This window comes from Euleptes europaea, chromosome 9, assembly GCF_029931775.1.
Source record: "Euleptes europaea isolate rEulEur1 chromosome 9, rEulEur1.hap1, whole genome shotgun sequence".
NCBI classification, from domain to species: domain Eukaryota; kingdom Metazoa; phylum Chordata; class Lepidosauria; order Squamata; family Sphaerodactylidae; genus Euleptes; species Euleptes europaea.
In genome coordinates this window covers 78425749-78445436 of record NC_079320.1, presented here as the reverse complement: position 1 = coordinate 78445436, position 19688 = coordinate 78425749, and the positions used below count along the sequence as shown (strand labels likewise).

General features: G+C 42.9%; 1 protein-coding gene across 2 annotated transcripts in view; it reads left to right on the top strand.

Moving 5' to 3' along the window:
• Positions 1–7821, top strand: part of RBPJ (recombination signal binding protein for immunoglobulin kappa J region) — a 52896-nt gene extending 45075 nt beyond the window's left edge. For both annotated transcript variants that reach the window (XM_056855310.1, XM_056855309.1), the window contains exons 8-11: positions 1556–1696; positions 2558–2713; positions 5307–5410; positions 7426–7821. In XM_056855310.1, the coding sequence (XP_056711288.1) occupies positions 1556–1696; positions 2558–2713; positions 5307–5410; positions 7426–7741 (717 nt within the window). In that variant the 3' untranslated portion in view covers positions 7742–7821. The remainder of the gene's footprint in view (positions 1–1555; positions 1697–2557; positions 2714–5306; positions 5411–7425) is intronic.
• The last annotated feature ends 11867 nt before the right edge of the window (positions 7822–19688 follow it).

Here is a 19688-nt window from a genome sequence, read left to right as displayed (position 1 = left end):
TAAAATGCTGATGAGACAGAAATTGAAACCTTTTATGCAAGGGTCTGGGAGAAAATTGATCACACACCTAAATAAGATGTGCTGATAATCTTAGGTGGCTGGAATGTAGAATTAGGAAACGAAGTAGAATCAAATATTGTTGGCAGATTTGAGCCAGGAGCATGAAATGAAGCAGGAGAATGACTCATATAATTTGGTGAAGACAACAATTTGTTCATTGTGAACACATATTTCAGGCAACCAAATATACAATTGTATATGTGGAAATATGTAGAAATCAAATAGATTAAATAATAGGAAGCAGAAGATGGAGAAGCTCTATTCTCTGCTAAAACAAAACCAGGAACTGACTGTGGTAAGACCATGAAGTATTAATATCAAAAATTAGAATAAAGCTGAAGAAAATCACCAAAGCATTCATGGTGCCAAAATACAATCTAAGCAACATTCCTGAAGAGTTTACAGACCATGCAAAGGACAGATTTGCATTAATTAAGAAGTGAATGTGAACCAGAAAAACCAAAAATTTTATCAAGGAAGAATGTGTAAAGACTATTCCAGTAGCCTAAAGAAATGAAAAACCTCCATGGATGGCTCAGGAAACTCTTAAAATTGCTAAAGACAGAAGAGAAGCAAAAGTAAAAGGTGACAGAAACAGAATCAAAGCTGTAAATGCAGTGTCCCAGCGACTCGCATGTAGAGACAGAACTATTATAATAACCAGTATAAAGAAATAGAACAGCAGAAAAGGAAGAACAAGAGATCGGTTCCATAAGATCCAAGAAATCAAAGGGAAATTTAAGCATAGTTAGGCATGCGGAAAGGATCAACGTGGAAATACATTAACTGAACAGGACAAAATAAAGAAAAGATGAGAACAATACACTGAAAACTATACAGAAGAGATGAAAGGGTGATCGGTTCCTTCCAGGAAGACTTGAAGAAGAACAGGTGGGATATCAATAGAACTGACTGGGAAAGGCAGCCGTGAAGGAGCTAAAAAAGATTCTTAAGTGTAAGGCTGGCAACCAAGATCAAGTTAATTCATGCCATAATATTCCCTATTACCATGTATGGGTATGAAAGTTGGATAATGAAGAAAGCTGACAAGAAGAAAGCAAATGCCTTTGAAATGTGGTGTTGCAGGAGAGTTCATTCTTGAATTAAAACTCTTCATGTAGTTCATTGTGGATGTGACCATACCAGCCCGCGGTTCAGATCTGGCCTCTACCATAATCCCACTAGATGGTCTTGGGGAAGCTGCCGTTATCGCAGCCAGCTTCCCCCTTTCCTGCTTTACGGGATTGTCATGAATTATATGACATGTGTCAAGCACTTTAAGCGTTTCAGATTGCATCATACATGCAGAGTGTGGTGGAACTACGGAAGTTCTTTGTTAACTAGGTGGTATATTTCCTGACCCCAAGTTGTATGTCTAGGGATATTTGTTTTGATCCAGGGGTATATGCTGACACAGAACAAGCAAAATCCATCCATTTTGCTTGCAAAATAAATACATTGGGATTCTAACCATTTCTGTGTGCTTCATGTGCAGATAATTCGGAAAGTGGATAAACAGACCGCATTACTAGATGCAGACGATCCAGTGTCACAGCTCCATAAGTGTGCATTCTACCTTAAAGATACAGAAAGAATGTATTTGTGCCTTTCTCAAGAGAGAATTATCCAGTTTCAAGTAAGTTAGTAGATGAAAGAGGGCATACACAATGCCAAACAAATTGTACTGCGGTGGTGCTTAGTCAGGGAGCAGAGTGTATGAAGTTTGCAGTAGCTACCTGTGGATTGTAGTCGCACGCTCCATACAGGCTATGGAGGCAGGACTGGGTGGTTCCTGGACCCTGGAGGGACGCCAGGGTTTGCCAGTGTTATAGGAAGGCCAGGGATGGATGTGTGTTCATACAATGCCATATCACCATGCTTAGTTCTGTTGCAGGTGGGGGTGGGTGGGCTTATTTTGAAAAAGTTGATCTGTTAGGTTCTTCTGAAATATTTCAGAACTGGCGGTAAAGCTGCAAGTTGGGGTCGGAATAAGGTAACCTTGAGAGGCCTGGAGAAGAATCGGGCAATAAAGGGCTGCCTGGGAAATTTTTTCTGTTCCAGCCAGGGCTTTGAGGGAATGAGATGTGAAAGGACGTGGGGTGGAAACTATAGGAGGGAAGCAAAGACTCGGGTGACGATGTAAACGAATCCCCATTTGGGGATTGTAATACTACAGCGCAATACCGCCTAATGCTTATTGACCTAACTCTTGAAGGTGCTATCTAGCCAAGTGCCTTGTTGAGGCCTTAACTTGCTAATATTTTGTGGCTGGACGTGTGCTTAGTAGAGCAGGCTGTACATGCAAGGGATCAGGAGCACCACCACCCCGCCCCCCAGCACATATGTGGTTTTTAATGCTGACGTACAATTATCGCTTGAAGAAGGCACTCGGTCCCTCGATTTCTCGCATCAAAGCCCAGTTGTACATTTTCTGTGCCTCTTCGTCAGTGTCCTGCCTAATTCTGCTGCTTCCCCCCTCCCCCCTGCCCTGCAAAAGGCCACTCCATGCCCCAAAGAACCAAATAAAGAGATGATTAATGACGGAGCTTCGTGGACGATCATTAGCACAGATAAAGCAGAGTATACGTTTTATGAGGGGATGGGACCGGTCCATGCTCCAGTAACACCCGTGCCTGTTGTGGAAAGTCTACAAGTAAGTCCTTTTTTTAGTTTGGTTTTTTGTTTTACAGAGTTGGAATCCTAAAGTCGGAATCCTAAAGTCATTTCCTACTAACTGAAGGGGGTTGGGTGCCATTCTCCCCCCCCCCCCATACACACATATACACTGCAGTCCCCTTAACTCTTATACTGGTGGAATGCTGCCTTGGTGTTTAATCCCAGGTTCTTTATATAGCCTTAAAATTAATTTGCGTAATCTTTTTTTTTTAATAATTTTTTTATTATTTTCAAAAAAAAGTAAATTTAACATCCATTTAACAACTGTTATAATAACAATCATAAAAGAATATCTCTGTAATGTTGTTAAAAATACATAGTAATGAATTAAACAATGACTTCCCCGTCACCTCTCTCTGCTTCAAAATAGATTAATGTATTTCTTACGTTTAGAGTATTGACCCTAATATTAAACAAAAATCTAATAGCTAGTCATCAGAGAATACCTAACGGGTCAATTCAATGTGTAACCTTCTAATTTCCCTAAATGTAATTCATGTTCACAATAAATTCTCCATACCTCCTATTCTCCCATAAACTGTTCATTGTCTCTTTGGTTTATCAATGCAGTTAATTTTGCCATTTCCACTAATTCTAGCATTTTCAGTATCCAGTCTCTTTTTTCTGGAATGTCCGTTGTTTTCCATTTAGCTGCGTACAGCAATCTTGCAGCTGTGGTTGCATAAATCAAAAAAGTTCTTTGAGTTAAAATAGTATCTGGTATTATATTAAGTAGCATCAACTCTGGTGATTTCGGTATATTCTTCTGTAATATCAATCTGATTTTATAGTATATCATGTCCCAAAATTCTTTAGCTTTATCACAAGTGCACCACATATAATAAAATGAGCCAATCTCTGTATTACATTCCCAACACTTAGGAGACATCGTATTGTTGATCCTCGCCATCTTTTTAGGTGTTAAATACCACCTATACATCATTTTACAGATATTTTCCCTCGATTGGGCATAAATACCTTTTAGATCTCGAGTCCATAATCTTTCCCACTTATTCAATGGGATATCATGACCTAGCGTTTGTGCCCAGTTGATCACAGTTGGTTTAATTCGTTCTTGCTCACAGTAAATTTCTAGTAAGAGTTTATACATCTTAGAGATCAGCCGTTCATTATTATCCAGCAAGAGTTTATGAAAGAGTGATTTATCTTTAGAAAAACCTGTTTTCAAATCTTGTAAAAATACTGATGTAACTTCCTGGAATTGAAACCAGTTCAAAGTCTCTTGCAACTCCTGATACTCCTTTAAAGTACATTTCTTACCATCCCATTTCAATATATCTTGATAGGTGACAAATTAATTTGCGTAATCTTACCAGCTTTGTTTCTTTAGTTGTTAATCTTAAAGATAAAAGGTAAAGGTAGTCTCCTGTGCCAGCACCGGGTCATTACTGACCCATGAGGTGACATCACATCATGACGTTTACTAGGCAGACTATGCTTACGAGGTGGTTTGCCAGTGCCTTCCTCAGTCGTCTACACTTTACCCCCAGCAAGCTGGGTACTCAATTTCACCGACCTCGGAAGGATGGAAGGCTGAGTCAACCTTGAGCCAGCTACCTGAAACCGACTTCCATCGGGATCGAACTCAGGTCGTGAGCAGAGCTTTGACTGCAGTACTGCAGCTTACTTCTCTGCGCCACTCTGCAAAATACCATTCTCTTGTGCACACGTTTCATCCTTACAACAGCTCAGTGAGGTAAATAAGGCTCAGAGGTAGACTAGACCAAGAACACTGCTGAGTGATGTTTTCAGTGCAAATCTTTACGGTACTATGGTAGCTTTTTGGTAAGTGTCCTGAATGGTGCACGTGTCTGCTTTAGCCACACCTGCATGCGGCATCCTTAGGTGTGAACGTAAATAGTGTGCAAAGTGGCCCCTTATATTTTGTGGGTTGTGAAATATAATCTCTAGGACATTTTGGCATGCGTTCGTTCAGGTATTTGGCTTGATACAGTGCGTTAACACACCTGTAGGCAAGTGAAAGCAACGAACACCCTCATTAGTTCTTTGGATAAAAGAAAGCTGTTTACAACAATTAATAAAAAGCAAATGGCATGTTTTATCTCTAACTTTGTTCCAATCCATAATAACAATCACCCAGTATTCACAAAACTTTTCCATACGTAATTAAATTAGTTTTTTACATCCTTTGGTAGTATGTTAATTTAGTTAATGAGGCTATGTTCCAGTCTTTTATAGAAGGGGAGTCTGTGTTTTTCCCCAGTATACTGCAATAACTATCTTAGCAGCTGTAAGCAGAGTTGAGACTAACTCAGTGTCCAAAGACGCTAGCGATCCTTTTCAGTATCCTTTAAAAAATGATAATACAAAAAGAATATTGGGCCTGTCTCACTCTTCACTGACTGTCGACTCAGCAGACCTTATCCATCAATGCCAATTAGTTGAACATAGCAAATCATTGGGCGGCATCTTTGATTGTATTGGGTGGCAGCGAAACAAATGCAAGATTTTGTGTATTATGTTTGGCAAGTGATAGTGCTTTCTTGTGTTCCTGCTTGGGCTTCACATTGCCTTTTTTTCTTCACCAGTTGAATGGTGGTGGAGATGTAGCGATGCTGGAACTAACGGGGCAGAACTTCACTCCAAATTTACGTGTCTGGTTTGGGGATGTCGAAGCGGAAACCATGTACAGGTGCTGTACTGCTCCTTGGGTCTTTTTATGTGGCAGGTTTGGGACATGTTAATGTGTGTTGATTTTTCTAGGCCTCACGAAGGTTGGGGCTTGTTAACCTCTCAAGTATAATAATCAAATTCAACTTACCTACTATCAAAAGCTTTAAAAAAGGCAGCTTTTTGTGATCCTAAAGAAAATGTGAGGACTTGCATTTTAATAACTGAAAGTTGCCAGTAGGTTAGAAGAGAGGCTGTTTTCAGAGTGTTCTTTCCCCCCTTCCTTATTATACAAGAACCAAAAAACAAATAAATGTGCCTTATCTTGCATCCACACCAATTAAAAGTGGCTACCTTTATTAGGGGTGTACAAAAAAAAAATCTGGTAATTTTAGGGTTCGGGTTTATTGGCCTCGTAATCCGAAATAAGCCAAATACCCATACCGGTAAATAGGTATTTGGTTTATTTCCAGGTTTCCCAAAAAAATCAGATCCATTATAGTCTATGGAGGTTATTTTCAAGGCTCCGGGGTGTGTGTGTTCAAAGTAGAGTCACCAAATTTGCAGCATAGCAGCAAGGGACTCTCCTTAGACGGACAAAGTTTGGTGAACATTGGGACAGGGGGTCCAATTTTATGGGCCAGCAAAGGGGTCACCCCCATCCTCCAGGCATTTGTGAGAGCAGAGCTGTCAATCGGTTTTCAGGTTCAGAAGGTCAGCATTGCTGAGAACTGGCGGAAAGAACCAATTAGCAGGCTGGTGCCTCAGAGTCCTGTGGGTCAGTTTGTGTCTGGGTCACTTTGCATGATGTTGATGCAAATTACCTTCCAAGCTGAGGAAAATGGCCTAAACGCAAGAAAAATAAGGCATAGAAAACATTTATTTTGGTGGCAAATGACATCCTGTGAATAGTCCTTTAATATAGTCATCAAAAATCTGATTTCAAGAGATGGTCTCAGTGTGGGTAAATGGAAGTTACTACTCAGGGCGACCTTCAGTTTGAGAGCAGGTTTTCATGGGGCGGGGGGGATATCGGAGCCAGCCGAAGTCTTGACCAAGGCGGCTCTTCTGAAGGAGATTGCTCATCTGCGCGGGTGAGGGAGTCTTCTTCAGAAGCCTGATCAGCAGCTGTTGAAGCTGGTGCTTTTAGTTGGAGGGTATATCCCTCCGGACAGGACTGAGTGATCCCCGTCTTTTAAATAACCCTTCTGCTATGCAAATTAGTCTTCTGTTGGGTGATGTACTTGGAAAGTTGGTCAGACCAAGTTGGCTCTGATTACACAAAAGGGCCCCAACTATGAGGTCCTAACAACCAGCCAAAGATAGAAAAATGGGAGAAGGCACGAGCCATGCATCTGAGCGAAGGCGAATAGGCGAAAGCTGAAAAAGCTGAATATCAATTTGGCTTTTTGGGAATAGTCTATTTGGCTTTGGGCAGATTCCCAGGTTTTGGTGTTCGGTCTAAAATAAACCCAAATATTGCCGAAATGGCTAGTTTCGTGTTTATTTTTGGTTCGGATTTACCGATATGCCCAGCCCTAGTGGCTACAGTGCTGCAATAACTAATCTCATTATAGTGTAATTCTCAGTAGTTCCAGAGGATTACCGAAAAGACACGGATTTCTGCCTAGTACCACAGCTGCTTGCGTTTCCTGATGGTCAATTTCTTTAAGACAATTTTTTGGCCCGTAGGGTTGCAAATCAATCTTGTGCACAACATGTGTTGCAATTGCAGGAGGCTGATTAAGATTTCAAGTGGTTAGGTGCACATGCCCTGCATATGCTCCCATAATGACGAGCAAAATCATAATAAATGTTTGCAGAAAAGCAAAAGTAGCAGAATAAATTGTGATTTTTTTAAAAAACCGTGCAAATTAGCTCATCTTGAATAACATATGCTTCTTTCAGAATTCAGCTTTTGGACTGCCAGGGTTCAGAATTTACAGGCTTCTCATGGATTCTCAAAACCATTTGAATTGTCCCTTCTTAGCGACACGCATTCTCGGCATCTCACCCTTTCTCTCGCCTTCTCTCCAGGTGCGCTGAAAGTATGCTGTGCGTCGTCCCTGACATTTCTGCATTCCGGGAAGGCTGGCGGTGGGTCCGTCAGCCCGTCCAGGTGCCTGTAACGTTGGTCCGCAACGATGGCATAATCTACTCCACCAGCCTTACGTTTACTTACACGCCAGAGCCAGGGCCCCGACCCCACTGCAGTGCCGCTGGAGCAATCCTCAGGGCCAACTCGAGTCTCCTGGCATCCAGCGAAACAAATGCAAACAGTGAAGGAAGTTACACAAACGTCAGCACAAACCCAACCAATGTCACATCATCAACGGCAACGGTAGTTTCCTAACCACTGCTCTTGGTGTGGAACTTTTTAAAAAAAACCTTGACTTTCAAGTGCTTCAAACAACAAAACTGAACCATTTTTGTGGTTTCATGTGGGGGGGACACACCTCTTCACTACTTATTTGAACTTCTATCACCTGCAAGTGCTGATCTCCATGGAAACCACAAATTTAAAAAAGATAGAAATGGGGGGGGGGAGGAATACTCCGTATTCAAATTCTATTTTTAGCTGTCTTTATAAAAATGGGCACGAATTTAAAAATAATAAAAGTGGTGTGGGGGGGGGGAGTTGAACTAGCAAACATGGACATAACATAGTTTTTATGGACCAAGGAACGCTTTAGTATAAAAGGTACATTTTCACCATACCTTTTTGTATCACAACATATAGTACGCTTTTGTTACCAAATAGTTTCTATATTTTTTTTTTTTTGCCTCTGAGCATTTGCTCCGAAGTATATTCAGGTTCCGAGCCTGACCATGCTTGTATAATCTAATTACCATACTCTTCCAGTTTTTTAATATATATATATATATATATATTTTTGGTCTATGGCTGGAACTGTTCCATTTTTTTTAACTGAAGTCTGGTGACTTTTTATGAACGAAAAAAATTTGTTTTTATTTTTCAGCAAGTAGAACCTTATAAAAGGGCCAGCATATTTTTTTTAAGATTATATGAAGTTTGTGCAAAAGCTTTAAAAAAAGATGCCTCTGCCTTGCCTGCGATGTTAACTTAGAGCTCTGGGTTTTATTTTTGTTTTGTTTTTTTGTTTTGGTCGTTGTTGATAGAGCTTTCTGTGTCTCTTTTTATGTATTTATAGTGTCAATCCTTGAGGTTTTTTTTTTAACATTGCAAACGTGGCCTGTTGCGCAGTTATCCGAGCTGCTCATGTTACTGGCGTATGTTCATGTGTTTAAAGGGTTCGTCCCCTTCCTTTCACAGTCAATACATGTGTCAGCAAATATGTTCAGGATTTCTTCAGGGGTTTTTTGGGGGGGGTTGGCTAATCTTGTACATAATTTGATATTAATTGTAAGTTAAGTGTGTGTGTGTGTGTGTGTTTAAGTGGACTGTTCCCAATAACTTCATTTGGCAGCATGTTGTTTGTCTTGTTGGCATATGGCAACATTTTTCCTCAAGCATAGGCCACAGATGGGCTTGGTAGGTGCCGCTCCGTCATCAAGCTTACTGTGGCTTTCCTTAGGCATTAAGCCAACCCTCAATTTAGTTTTGTATGATTTTTTTTCCTGTGCATGTGTGTAAAGTGACTGTCCAGTAAAATGATAGTACTTAGTAAAGGATGCACACTGACAACTAGGTCCTGTTCTCCCAGCAGCGTGTTAACTGAGGGTCCATTGATAGCACCGCTGTTTTCTCCTCTCCAAAGTGTTTTCCAGGACTCGTCATCAAATGCTCTGCCCTCGTGTTGCATGTAAATGGGTCTAATGCACATTGGCCAAGATCTAAATAGTGCTTCTGTGTGTATGTGGAGAAGCTGCTGTTCTCTCCCTCCCCCCTTTGCAACTGCAATCTTTTATGCCATGCCAAATCCCAAACTTTCAGGAGTATCTTTCCAAAGTGAGGGTCTGGAAACCCAAGGCATGTGCAGAAAGCCCTGCGTGACCTTTTGGATCATCCAGCTATTGGGTCCTCAGCCATTATACACCCAGGAAAGCTCAAGGATTGAGGTTTATTTGAAGGATCAGGTAGCACAAAAACTCAGTGTGTATTGGACACGGCCGCAAAAACGGCCCCTCTGTGAAGATCTTGCTTCAAGTTGATTGCCAAGCACGCCTTGTGGAGGAGAAAAAGCAATTTCATTAATTTGGCCCTTGAGTTGCACTAGATGAATGTTACTGATACTTTTCTTTAGAACTTGTTATGGCGTATCCCCATCCCCAATCTGGTAATTGTTTTAAAACAATTTCAGTTTTCTCTTAATTGGTGAGCATAGAACTTTGACTCAGTAGGGTGCCTTCCCTGGTGCGCAGTCGTCCTTCTCCTTCCAAATGATAAATATTTAGGTTCTGTGTGAGTTCTGACTGCTCCGCAAAGAAGAGATGCCAGTGCTTTAGCTAATGGCTTCTCGCAGGGAAGCGTTTGACTTGACCGCTACCCAACATTAAGAGGCAGCGTCCTCCGTTTTGATCAGCAGCATTGCGTGGTTGAGCAATTTACTGGATTTTTCATTCCTCATCCTGGAGCACTGTTCTAGTTTTTGAACTACTGGGCAGCCTAGAGAGTGAAGGTGGAGTGGTTAAAGAGAGGTAGCTGAAAGTTAATCCATACTAGTGTCTTAAAATGCATTCTATCCTAGGTCATCCTTTTTTTCCCATTCCATGTCACCCCTGCAAGATCTCCATACATAGCTGGCTCTTAATTTGAGGTGTTTGCTGCCTCACCCCCCCCTCCGTCTCCCTCCCTTCCTCTCTGGTGACTGAGGGCAGAATTCATTGTGGCCTTATCTCTGGTTTAAGCTGCTTACTGGCATTTACTTGCAAGCCCATGCACTTGTTTGCCTCTATCTCAGTGTTTTAGGATGTCACAGTACTGTTTTTAATTCTGAGCTAGCAGGCTTTTTGGCTTACTTGCTTTGGAATGCAAGACTGATCTCATTTTCAGCTTTCAGTAATATCCAAGAACAGTCATCATGTACACAGTTAATAATAAAAAAACCCTGTTACACAGCTTTCAAATTTTGCTAACAATTTTAGCGAATTTCTCAGACCCTTCCAGACCTAATTCATTTCCCATAATCCTTTATGTCTACCTTTTGCATATAGTTGCGTTTGCTTCTGTTCAGTCTGACTTTGCGCCTCTGTTTTTAAAATGATCTAGCAGATGATGGGGTTTGATCCAGTGCAAGGACCATGTAAGGACCACTCAAGGAGCACGGATCTGTCCATCAGCTCTCCCCCACCCCACAGTCATTTCCAACTCCAAGAAAATGTTATTCCCAGGGTTGTGGGACCTGCGTGCAGTAATAGCCCTCTTAATTGGAATGCTGCCGTGGGAGATGGAGCGGGTTGAAATCGCTCCCTGCCGTATGCAATTCCATCCCCGACCCATGTAGCTATGACTCCATGCAGGCCCTGGGAACAAATTTTCCTGGAGTTTGAAATGACTGGTGGGGAGGGATTAGACAATGGGGAACATCCGTGAGCGTCAACGTCTTCTGTGGACAGACTGCAGTGTCCAACCAAGTATATTTATCTACTACTTTGCCTTTCAGTACACCACAGGATACTGAGAGTATTGAGGCACAGGAGAAGAGATTGAGTTTCCAGCAGTACCTTTCAGGTTTAGAATGCTCAGCATGTGTAGCTTTTCCTCTGTGCTGGCGGTTCTGTTGATGTCACAGGGACAACAAATAAATTAGAAACAGTCTTCCAGAGGCTCAGCCCTCCTGAGTGGCGCTCAGCTCGCTTTCTGAATCTGCTGCCTCTCTGTTGTATTAATTGCTTTATTAATAGAAGGACAATGTCCATTCAGCTCTTAGAAGCCTAAGTAAGAGGAATCTGCCTGCTGAGGCCACAGTCCTTCATGCAGTTCTTTGCACTGTATGACTTGATAAGATCGAGTGGCAGTCTTCAAACATTGGGCTTCTGTGATAAGCCAACGTGCCAATATGGGGCTACTTCAGAATAATCAGTCTGAGAATCTGTTGAAATTCCTTTACAACCCATGCTGACAAGAGTGTTGCATTCCACGGAAGCCCGTGAGCCTTGTTTAGGGTCAGGTTATACCATCGGCAGGATCGGATAGCCAGGCTTTTCCTGGACTGCGCCACTTCAGGTGGGCACGTATTTTAAAACCAGTGAACAGGTGTGCAGAAAGCTATCGTGTCTGGCACAAGACTCCAGCCTACCTTTCATCCTGCTGTGGTAGTTTTCTACAAGCAGGAGCATTTCCAAACCCACAGATCTTCCTTTTTCCAGTAGCGCAGCCTGCGAATAACACTTGTCACTCGATTGTCTTGATTGTGTAAGCTGGCCCTGTTTCCCGGGGTGAACAGAGAGAATATTTAACTTCTCCATATGTAGAATGTTATTTTTAATCCACTTCTGATACCCATACAACTCCACTTCAGATAGTTCTGTAGTGGTTTCTGTTATGAAACCAGTTATCGACTATGCCATTTACTGTTGTTGTTGTTTTCCCTTTCAAAAGCAGCTGTGTATATGATGAGTGCGGAATTTGCTATGCCAGATTTTGAACTTGGTTTTCAAACACTCTCCATGTAGAGCTGAGTGGGATCTTTGTTTTAGAAATACCAACATGTCTCTCTCCAACTTATTCTGGACTGAAGTGTTTCTACCTTAAATGGCAATCTGTGGCAAGCAGCTCCAGAGTTGTAAATGGCTTTCTACGTTCGGTTCTTTCTTGGTTGGAGAGACCAAATTTGTCCCGTACTGCACCCAGGGCAGCGAAGCTTCACCATACAGGCCTCAACCTTTAAGGGGAAGGGGCTGAGAGACAACCATTTGGCTACAGCCTGATCCTATGTAGGTTTGCTCAGAAGTAAGTCCCAGTGATTTCAGCGGTGCTTCCTCTTACCATGTGTAAGATTGTGAATTGGGGAGGGGAGCTGCTTTCTCCAGGAAGCGAAAGAAACCCACAAGCTGCCACAGAACTCCCCCCTTCTCAATTAATGTGTTATGTTCTTGGCATTTGTGGCCGATCTTAGCCAAAGAGGATGTTGGTTTGCTTTGCAAGAAAGTTCTCTCGCAGTGGCTGATTTCCAGAACAAATGAATCAGCAGTTGCTTTGCAAAAGATAGGTGTTATTCGAGAGGACCGGAGGGGCGAAAGGAGGCAGGTGTAATAGCTCCTCCTCCTTTTCCTTCACAGAGAGAGTATTGGGGAAGGGTGTTGGCAGTGGCTTCTCTTTGAGGACAAGTTATGCAGCTCAGGCTGCAGTCCAGCATACAGTTGCAGAGGAGTAGGTGCCACTGAACATGGTACAGCTTACTTCTGGGTAAATGTAGTCATGCGACTTAAGTGGTGATGGAGGAATTTACCGGACAGAGGATTGGCTACAGGTGTCTAGTGATAGTGTGTATCTTGGTGTATGTGTGTTTGTGTGAGAGTGTGGGTGCGTGTTCGCACGCATTCAGTCCTTTAAGGGTTATATTTTTTGGACCGTGCACCTGTAAAATTTCGTAGCAATAAGGTGGAAGACTGAAGCAAGTCTTTACCATAATTTTGTAGGAACAAGAATCTGCTCAGTTCCATATTTCGTTTTGAAAAAACACTTAAAAGCCTGCAATATGAGCAGTTTCGAGGAATAAATAAAAGTGAAATGTAAACCACATTGTGTTATCATGTGTACCGTCTGTGTAACTAGTGCGCTCAATATTCAATTTAAACCCCCCCCACTGAAATTAAATGAATTACATGTCCTATTTCTTCCTGTGACTGCCTCAAAAATGTGTATGATGCTGAGATACGATCACAAACCTGTTGAAATTTTGATGCACTTCTGCTTGTAAGGAGTCGGTTAGATGTTACCGGCGGTGGACACCGAGGGGTCATCGGCATGAGGAGAAGATCAGAGCGAGGCCGCTGGAAGAAGTCTGCCACAGCTGTGAGGATGAGCATGCTGGACTCCGCTCAAACTGGATACAGAATCTCTCATAATGCAACTTGTAAAAAAGAATGCAGAAGTCAGACAAGACTTTTTTATTCCAATATTGTAAATATGAACTAGTTCACTTTTTGATATTATTTATTAAATAAGGGAAAAAAATGAACTGCTTAATTTTGTTTAAATTAGAAGCCAATTAGTCAGCTTCAGGGTATAATTAAACATTTGGGTTTCTGGTTCAAGTTCAGCGGTATTTCCTAATTTTCCGATTCCAATGCTGACTTTAGAAAATGGGTAAGTAGTGGATTAAATTGCTTTGGTTCTGATAACGTTCCACGCAAATGAGTGTTGGGTAATATTCTTGCAATGTGACTCCTACAGAAATGAACACAATGAGGGGGGAATTATTTATTTTTAAACACGTGGGTGGAAATCTAACAAACTGTCTATACATACCTTGGAGGATTTGAAGCAGTCTTTTCTTCGTAGGCTCCTGTTCCCTACTTGGCTGTAAAGATCCAGGCAGCCTACAAACTGAAAAGGGAGTACTCACAGGAGCTCTGGAGAGCAGATCACCTTTCTTTGAATGTGGATTGGTTTTCATTTGGCAGTGTTTGGTTTGAGTTCAAGCCAACGCAGAGATGTTAGGTTTGAGCTCAATTCTGATTTTGCTGAATTGTGTTTTTAGTTTTAGCTTTGGCTTGATTCATTGTTGCCACAAATCCCTGTTACTGTTAGCTTTATCATATGCAGTTGTGTATTTTCTAGCCTCTACTCATTTTGCTAATCTATAGTTAAGAGGAACTTCCATCGTTAGAGGGGCCTGGTGTTGAAAATGCCTATGCCTATCTAAAATCCTAGTCAGGTTCTGTAGCAGAACCTTTTGAGTCTACATAGCATTTCTGGCTTTCTCATATGTTTCCCTTAATCTGGAGGGTTGGGCAGGGAGGGTTCTAATGCTCTTGTGTGTGTGTGTTACTTAGGTTTATGAGCCTGTGGTTTAGTCTCAGCTTATGTAGTGTCATGAAGTAGAATTCTGTCACTTTTGAAAAGGGGGGCTTAATTTTGTAGAAGTGTTGAAGAGTTATTTAACATTGTCACCATGACACAAACTGGAGGAGCCTGAATCGGCGCTGAAGATGGATCTAGAAGAGAAAGGACTTAACTTGTGGGCCTCCTATGGACTGCTGTGAGTATAGATCTGCTTTTAATTGCCATTGGTTTTCTAGGTCTCTTATTGGCCCACAGCATCATATGTGCCTTCGAGCTCATCTACAAAGAGATGAATAAATTGTCATGTACCGTTTCAGACCACATGGGAGGGACTTGCAACCTCTTCTATGCTTTTGTCCTCCCCCATGGGGCAGGTCTAGAAGAAAAAGAAAAGTTGGTTTTTATATGCCAACTTTCTCTACCTTTTAAGGAGAATTAAACCGGCTTAACAATCTCCTTCCCCTTCCCACAGCGGACACCTTGTGGGGTCGGTGGCGCTGAGAGAGTTCAGAGAGAACTGTGACTAGCCCAAGGTCACCTAGAAGGCTTCATGTGGAGTGGGAAATCAAACCCAGTTCACCGAATTAGAGTCCATCACTCCTAACCACTACACCATGCTGGCTCCCTAGTGTACAAGTAAAGGGCATTGGTCTGTCTTTGCACTTCTTTCTGATAAGGTGGTATAGTTGGGATGCAGAAGGAAATGACAAATATGACCTTCCCACTTAAAAGAAGGTGGTAGCTTCTCATGCTTCCTTATTGTTACACTGTTTTAGATTGTAATGGTCTATGGCCTCATACAATAGACTTGACTCATGCTTCCTTAAAAAAAGGTATCAGCATTGAAAGCCAGGCAATTTGCAATTGCATTTAATCAGTCAAAAGGTTGTTTTTTTAAAAGACAAATGTGTTAGCTGCTTGAGGGTTAGGCTGCTTCTGAAATGTTTTTTGGTTTTTGTCAAGAGCCATAAGTGCTAGAGTTGCCAATCTCCAGGTGGTAATGAAAATTGACACCTCTGTGTAAAGGTAAAGGTCCCTTGTGTAAGCACTGGGTCATTCCTGACCCATGGGGTGACGTCACATCCCGACGTTTCCAAGGCAGACTTTGTTTGCGGGGTGGTTTGCCAGTGCCTTCCCCAGTCATCTTCCCTTTACCCCCAGCAAGCTGGGTACTCATTTTCCATCGGAAGGATGGAAGGCTGAGTCAACCTTGAGCCGGCTACCTGAAACCGACTTACATCGGAATCGAACTCAGGTCGTGAGCAGAGCTTTTGACTGCAGTACTGCAGTTTAACACTCTGGGCCACGGGGCTCCTAGATACCTCTGTGTACACAATAGATAATGCAATACAATAACACACAGGCTGGCACAATGCAACAGATGAAATAAATATAATAAACACAAATTCAAGTTAACAACCACTGGTCTGAGTGTGCAAAAATAAAGATGCAGTACATTCAAAATCACACCCAAGAGTCCAAATAGGTACTCCGTATAAACGAAGTTTCTTTCATCCTTATAGATGATGTTCCTTTCTTCCTGACAGGAGAGTATGCCAGTCACCAAAGAAGACGATGCCATTTCGTGAGAAATCTCGTTTCAAATATACAATATTCTTCCTCATTTCCTCATAAGGAAACTCTTAATGTATAAAAAACAGTAATTTAATGCTAGCCTAATATACTAGTGAAATAAAATGGAAAACCTTATATACAAAATAAACAACTCACCAGTGTAATGTTTACAAATCATGCAGTCATAGCAGTTTACAGACCTCTTGCCTTGTCCCACCGTGGGATACAAAATTGCAAAGGTGGATCCTAATCTGATTCTATCCCATTTAACATCAAAATAGGTAACAGGTGTGGAGACAACCACAAGCTGTTAAAGGTACATGCTGAAGTTAACAGAGGTTCAAAAAGTACATAGCAAAGAGAAATACATCGGAGGAGTCAAGACAAGTCAGTAAGGTTCAAGACATTGGGTGTAACAGTATCAAATAAATGAATGAAGAAAGCCTCCTTTTGTAACAATATTTTTTCCACATCTACCCGGTCATAGGTTTTGGACTTAAGATGCCATAACACAAAATAACGAAGATTATTCTCAGTATCCCCCCCCCAATGCTCCACGAGTGGAGCATCTATGACCCTGGTGGGTATGCTTGCTCGATGTTCCAATATCCTCGTTCCCACGGGTCTAATACTAGACCAGATCTACAAAAGACCACAGGGACATTTAATACAATAAATAATTCTTAGTATTGCAATTAGAGAATGTCCTTAACTGTAACCTGAACTATGTGTTTAGTCTCTGAAACTCTTTTACCTCAAAACAAAGGGAACAGGCTGAACAATTTTTGCATTTAAAATGTCCACGTGGGAGTCTATCCGTCATCTGCCCCTTTAAATCCGTGTCTACCAATTTGTCATATATAGATAGAGGTTTTTTTTCAGTCCAAAGATAGGTGTGTTTTCACAACCTTGAATACTCTGCACAAGATGCAAATGCTTTCTAATCGTATGCATGATATTGCTAGACAGGTGAGTGTACTGAAAAGCAAAGGATAGTTTGTTGGAGGTCTCCCTAACCTTGTCCAAGATGCCTTTCCTATCTAAAGATGCAGTGCGTAGTTTAGCCTGTTGGAGAACCTTAGAAGGGTTTCGTCTTAAAGACACCGTTAAATCATGAGCAGCTGCTGAGAATTGCTCCGGTTCAGTGGAGTTCCGTTTAACCCAGGGGTGGGGAACCTCAGGCCCGGGGGCCGTATGCGGCCCCCGAGGACATTTTTTGTGGCCCTCGGGAGCTCCGGGGCCCCGCTGCAGAGGCGGGGCGCAGGGCGGCCCTCCCAGAGGGTGTTCCTGGCACCACGGCTTACAGCTGCGCTGCGGTGCCCTTTGGACCTCCTCTCGCCGACTGTCAGCTGTTGAGCAGCGAGAGGGAGGGGGAAAGAGGCTGGCAACTCCCAGCAGCAGAGCATGCATGCAGGAGCCGATCGGGCTTCAGGGGGGCCCTTTTGTGGACTCTGGGGAGGAGAGGGCATGGAGACTGGGTCCGGTTGCGTGGGGCTCTGTGCGCCGCCGGGTGTGTTTGGGCAGGGGAGGCTGGGGCCTGGTCGCACGGGGCCAGCGTGCGCGGGTGTGTGTGTGTGGGAAGGCTTTTCTCTCTTTTCTTCCTCTTTTTCTGTCACTCTTTCTTCCCTCTCTTTCTCCCTCTTTCTTTGTCTCCCTCCGTCCTTTTCTTTCTTTCTCCCTTTCTCTCCATTTCTCCTTCCCTCCCTTTTCCTCTTTCTCTGTTTTCCTTCCTCCCTTGCCGATCGACTGAGGGCCTCGCCCCCCTGGCACCTCGTTTTCTCGGGCCCACTGCTGGCTGCCCTTCCGCCTGGGAGGGGGGATTGGGGGCACCCTGCAGGCCTTCTCTGTGTGGCCTCCCCTGGGTTGCCAACCTCCAGGTGATGGCTGGAGACCTGGCAACCCTAGCCTCTTCCCCCCCCCCCACCGGGAGATCTACACCTGGTATGGCCCCTGAATGATGTCATAAATGTGCAAATGGCCCTTGGCAGGAAAAAGGTTTAACCCCTGGTTTAACCCTAAGAAACTGACCAAAGGGCAAATTTACCCTAAGGTGTGCTGGGTGAAAGGAATTAAAATGCAATAAGGAATTACGATCAGATGGCTTCCTAGACATTTTGACTGCCAACGTCCCTGCTGCCTTTTGTACCCTATTGTGTCTAGATAGGGGATCTCTGACTGATGGCACGTGACAGTAAATGATCAGAGCATGAATTTAACAACTTAATGAACCTCTAAAAAGTCCACATCAGATCTAAAAATAAAGAGATCAACAATAAACCTCTTAAAAGGCCACAATATGCTCTTTAAATGGATTGTTGCCAAAGATGTGTTCCTTTTCAAAATGGATGATAAAGATGTTTGCGATAGTGGGCGCGCTGGCGGAACCCATAGCAATACCGCTGGTTTGGAGGTAGCTCTGATCAAGAAATCTAAAATAATTATGCTCAAAGTGATGTCGATGAAATCAAGAAGGAAGTGGGTAGGTGGATCAGTGGGTTGCCTGGAGGCAAGTAAATCATGAATGATAGTACTGGCTAAATCTAACGGCACGTTAATATACAGTGCCACCACGTTAACTGTGGCCAAAAAGCACTGCTCAGGTATTTCCAAGCCTTCCAAGTATTGAATGAAGTCCCCAGTATCCTTAATGTAGGAGGGTGTGTGGAAATATATTTATTGAGGGGTTCCAGAGCAGATTTTTGGGCTGCCACTAAGGGGCGACCAGGTGGTGGTTGGAGATTACAACTGATCTCCAGGTGATAGAAATCAGTACCCATAGGGATAATGGCCACTTTGGCAATTGGACTGTATGGCATTGTAGTCCCTCCCCAAACCCCACCTTCCTTAGGCTCCACTCCTCAAATCTCCAGGTATTTCCCAGCCTGGGGCTGGCAACCCTCATAAGCCCAGATCATTACTAATTCTTGTTCTCTGAACTGTTACTTCACCCTCTAAAGAATGTTACATCTAAAGTCTGGGGTTAAAAAACAAAAACTTTCCCATTTGTGAAGCATAACAGCTTGTTTTCAAAATAGGAAAATACAATTTTTTGAAGAAGTGGTGGTGACTAGTATCTCTCCCCCATGCTAGTGCTCCACATTTCACCCACCAAACCTCTGCCAGTCTGCCCGCTTAAGACTACCCATGGGTCAGAATGGGTTTTCAAAAGTGCAATCGCTGTTCTAAGTGATCCCTCAGACTGCAGACGTAGGTAGGGGCTTTTAAGAAGGAAGCTGTTTCTGAATTTTAAGGAGGATGTTCCTTTATAAGCAGGTAGAAGCTTCTGAACATAAAAGCTCTCATTCACTCACCCAATAAAATAAAACCCTTGGAGCTTGTCAGCAGGGTTATAGAAACTTGTCTGGCTCATGAATAGATCACTACTTTCCCATTCAATTCCTTCTGAGGAAGCCTGGAGATGGCCATGTCTGCAGTGCTTTGGTGGTGGTGTTTCTGGCCTCCTCCCAAGTTCTTGACCAAGGCTATTCTGACCAGGTAGAGGGTTTCTGCCACTGCTGAAACACATGAGTAAAAACCACTAATGGGTGGATTCCATGTACACGTTTAAATTAGGTTGCTGGTGTCTATGCACACTGCAATATGTCTGAAAGGTATAGCCTGGTCACTTGGTATGCTAATGTTGAGAAAAATGTGCACCAGTACCATAGTTGGGGTTGCCAGGTGCCTCTTCACCACTGGTGGGAGATTTTTGAGGCGGAGCCTAAGAAGGGCAGGGTTTGGGGAGGGACCAATGCCATAGAGTCCAATTGCCAAAGTGACCATTTTCTCCAGG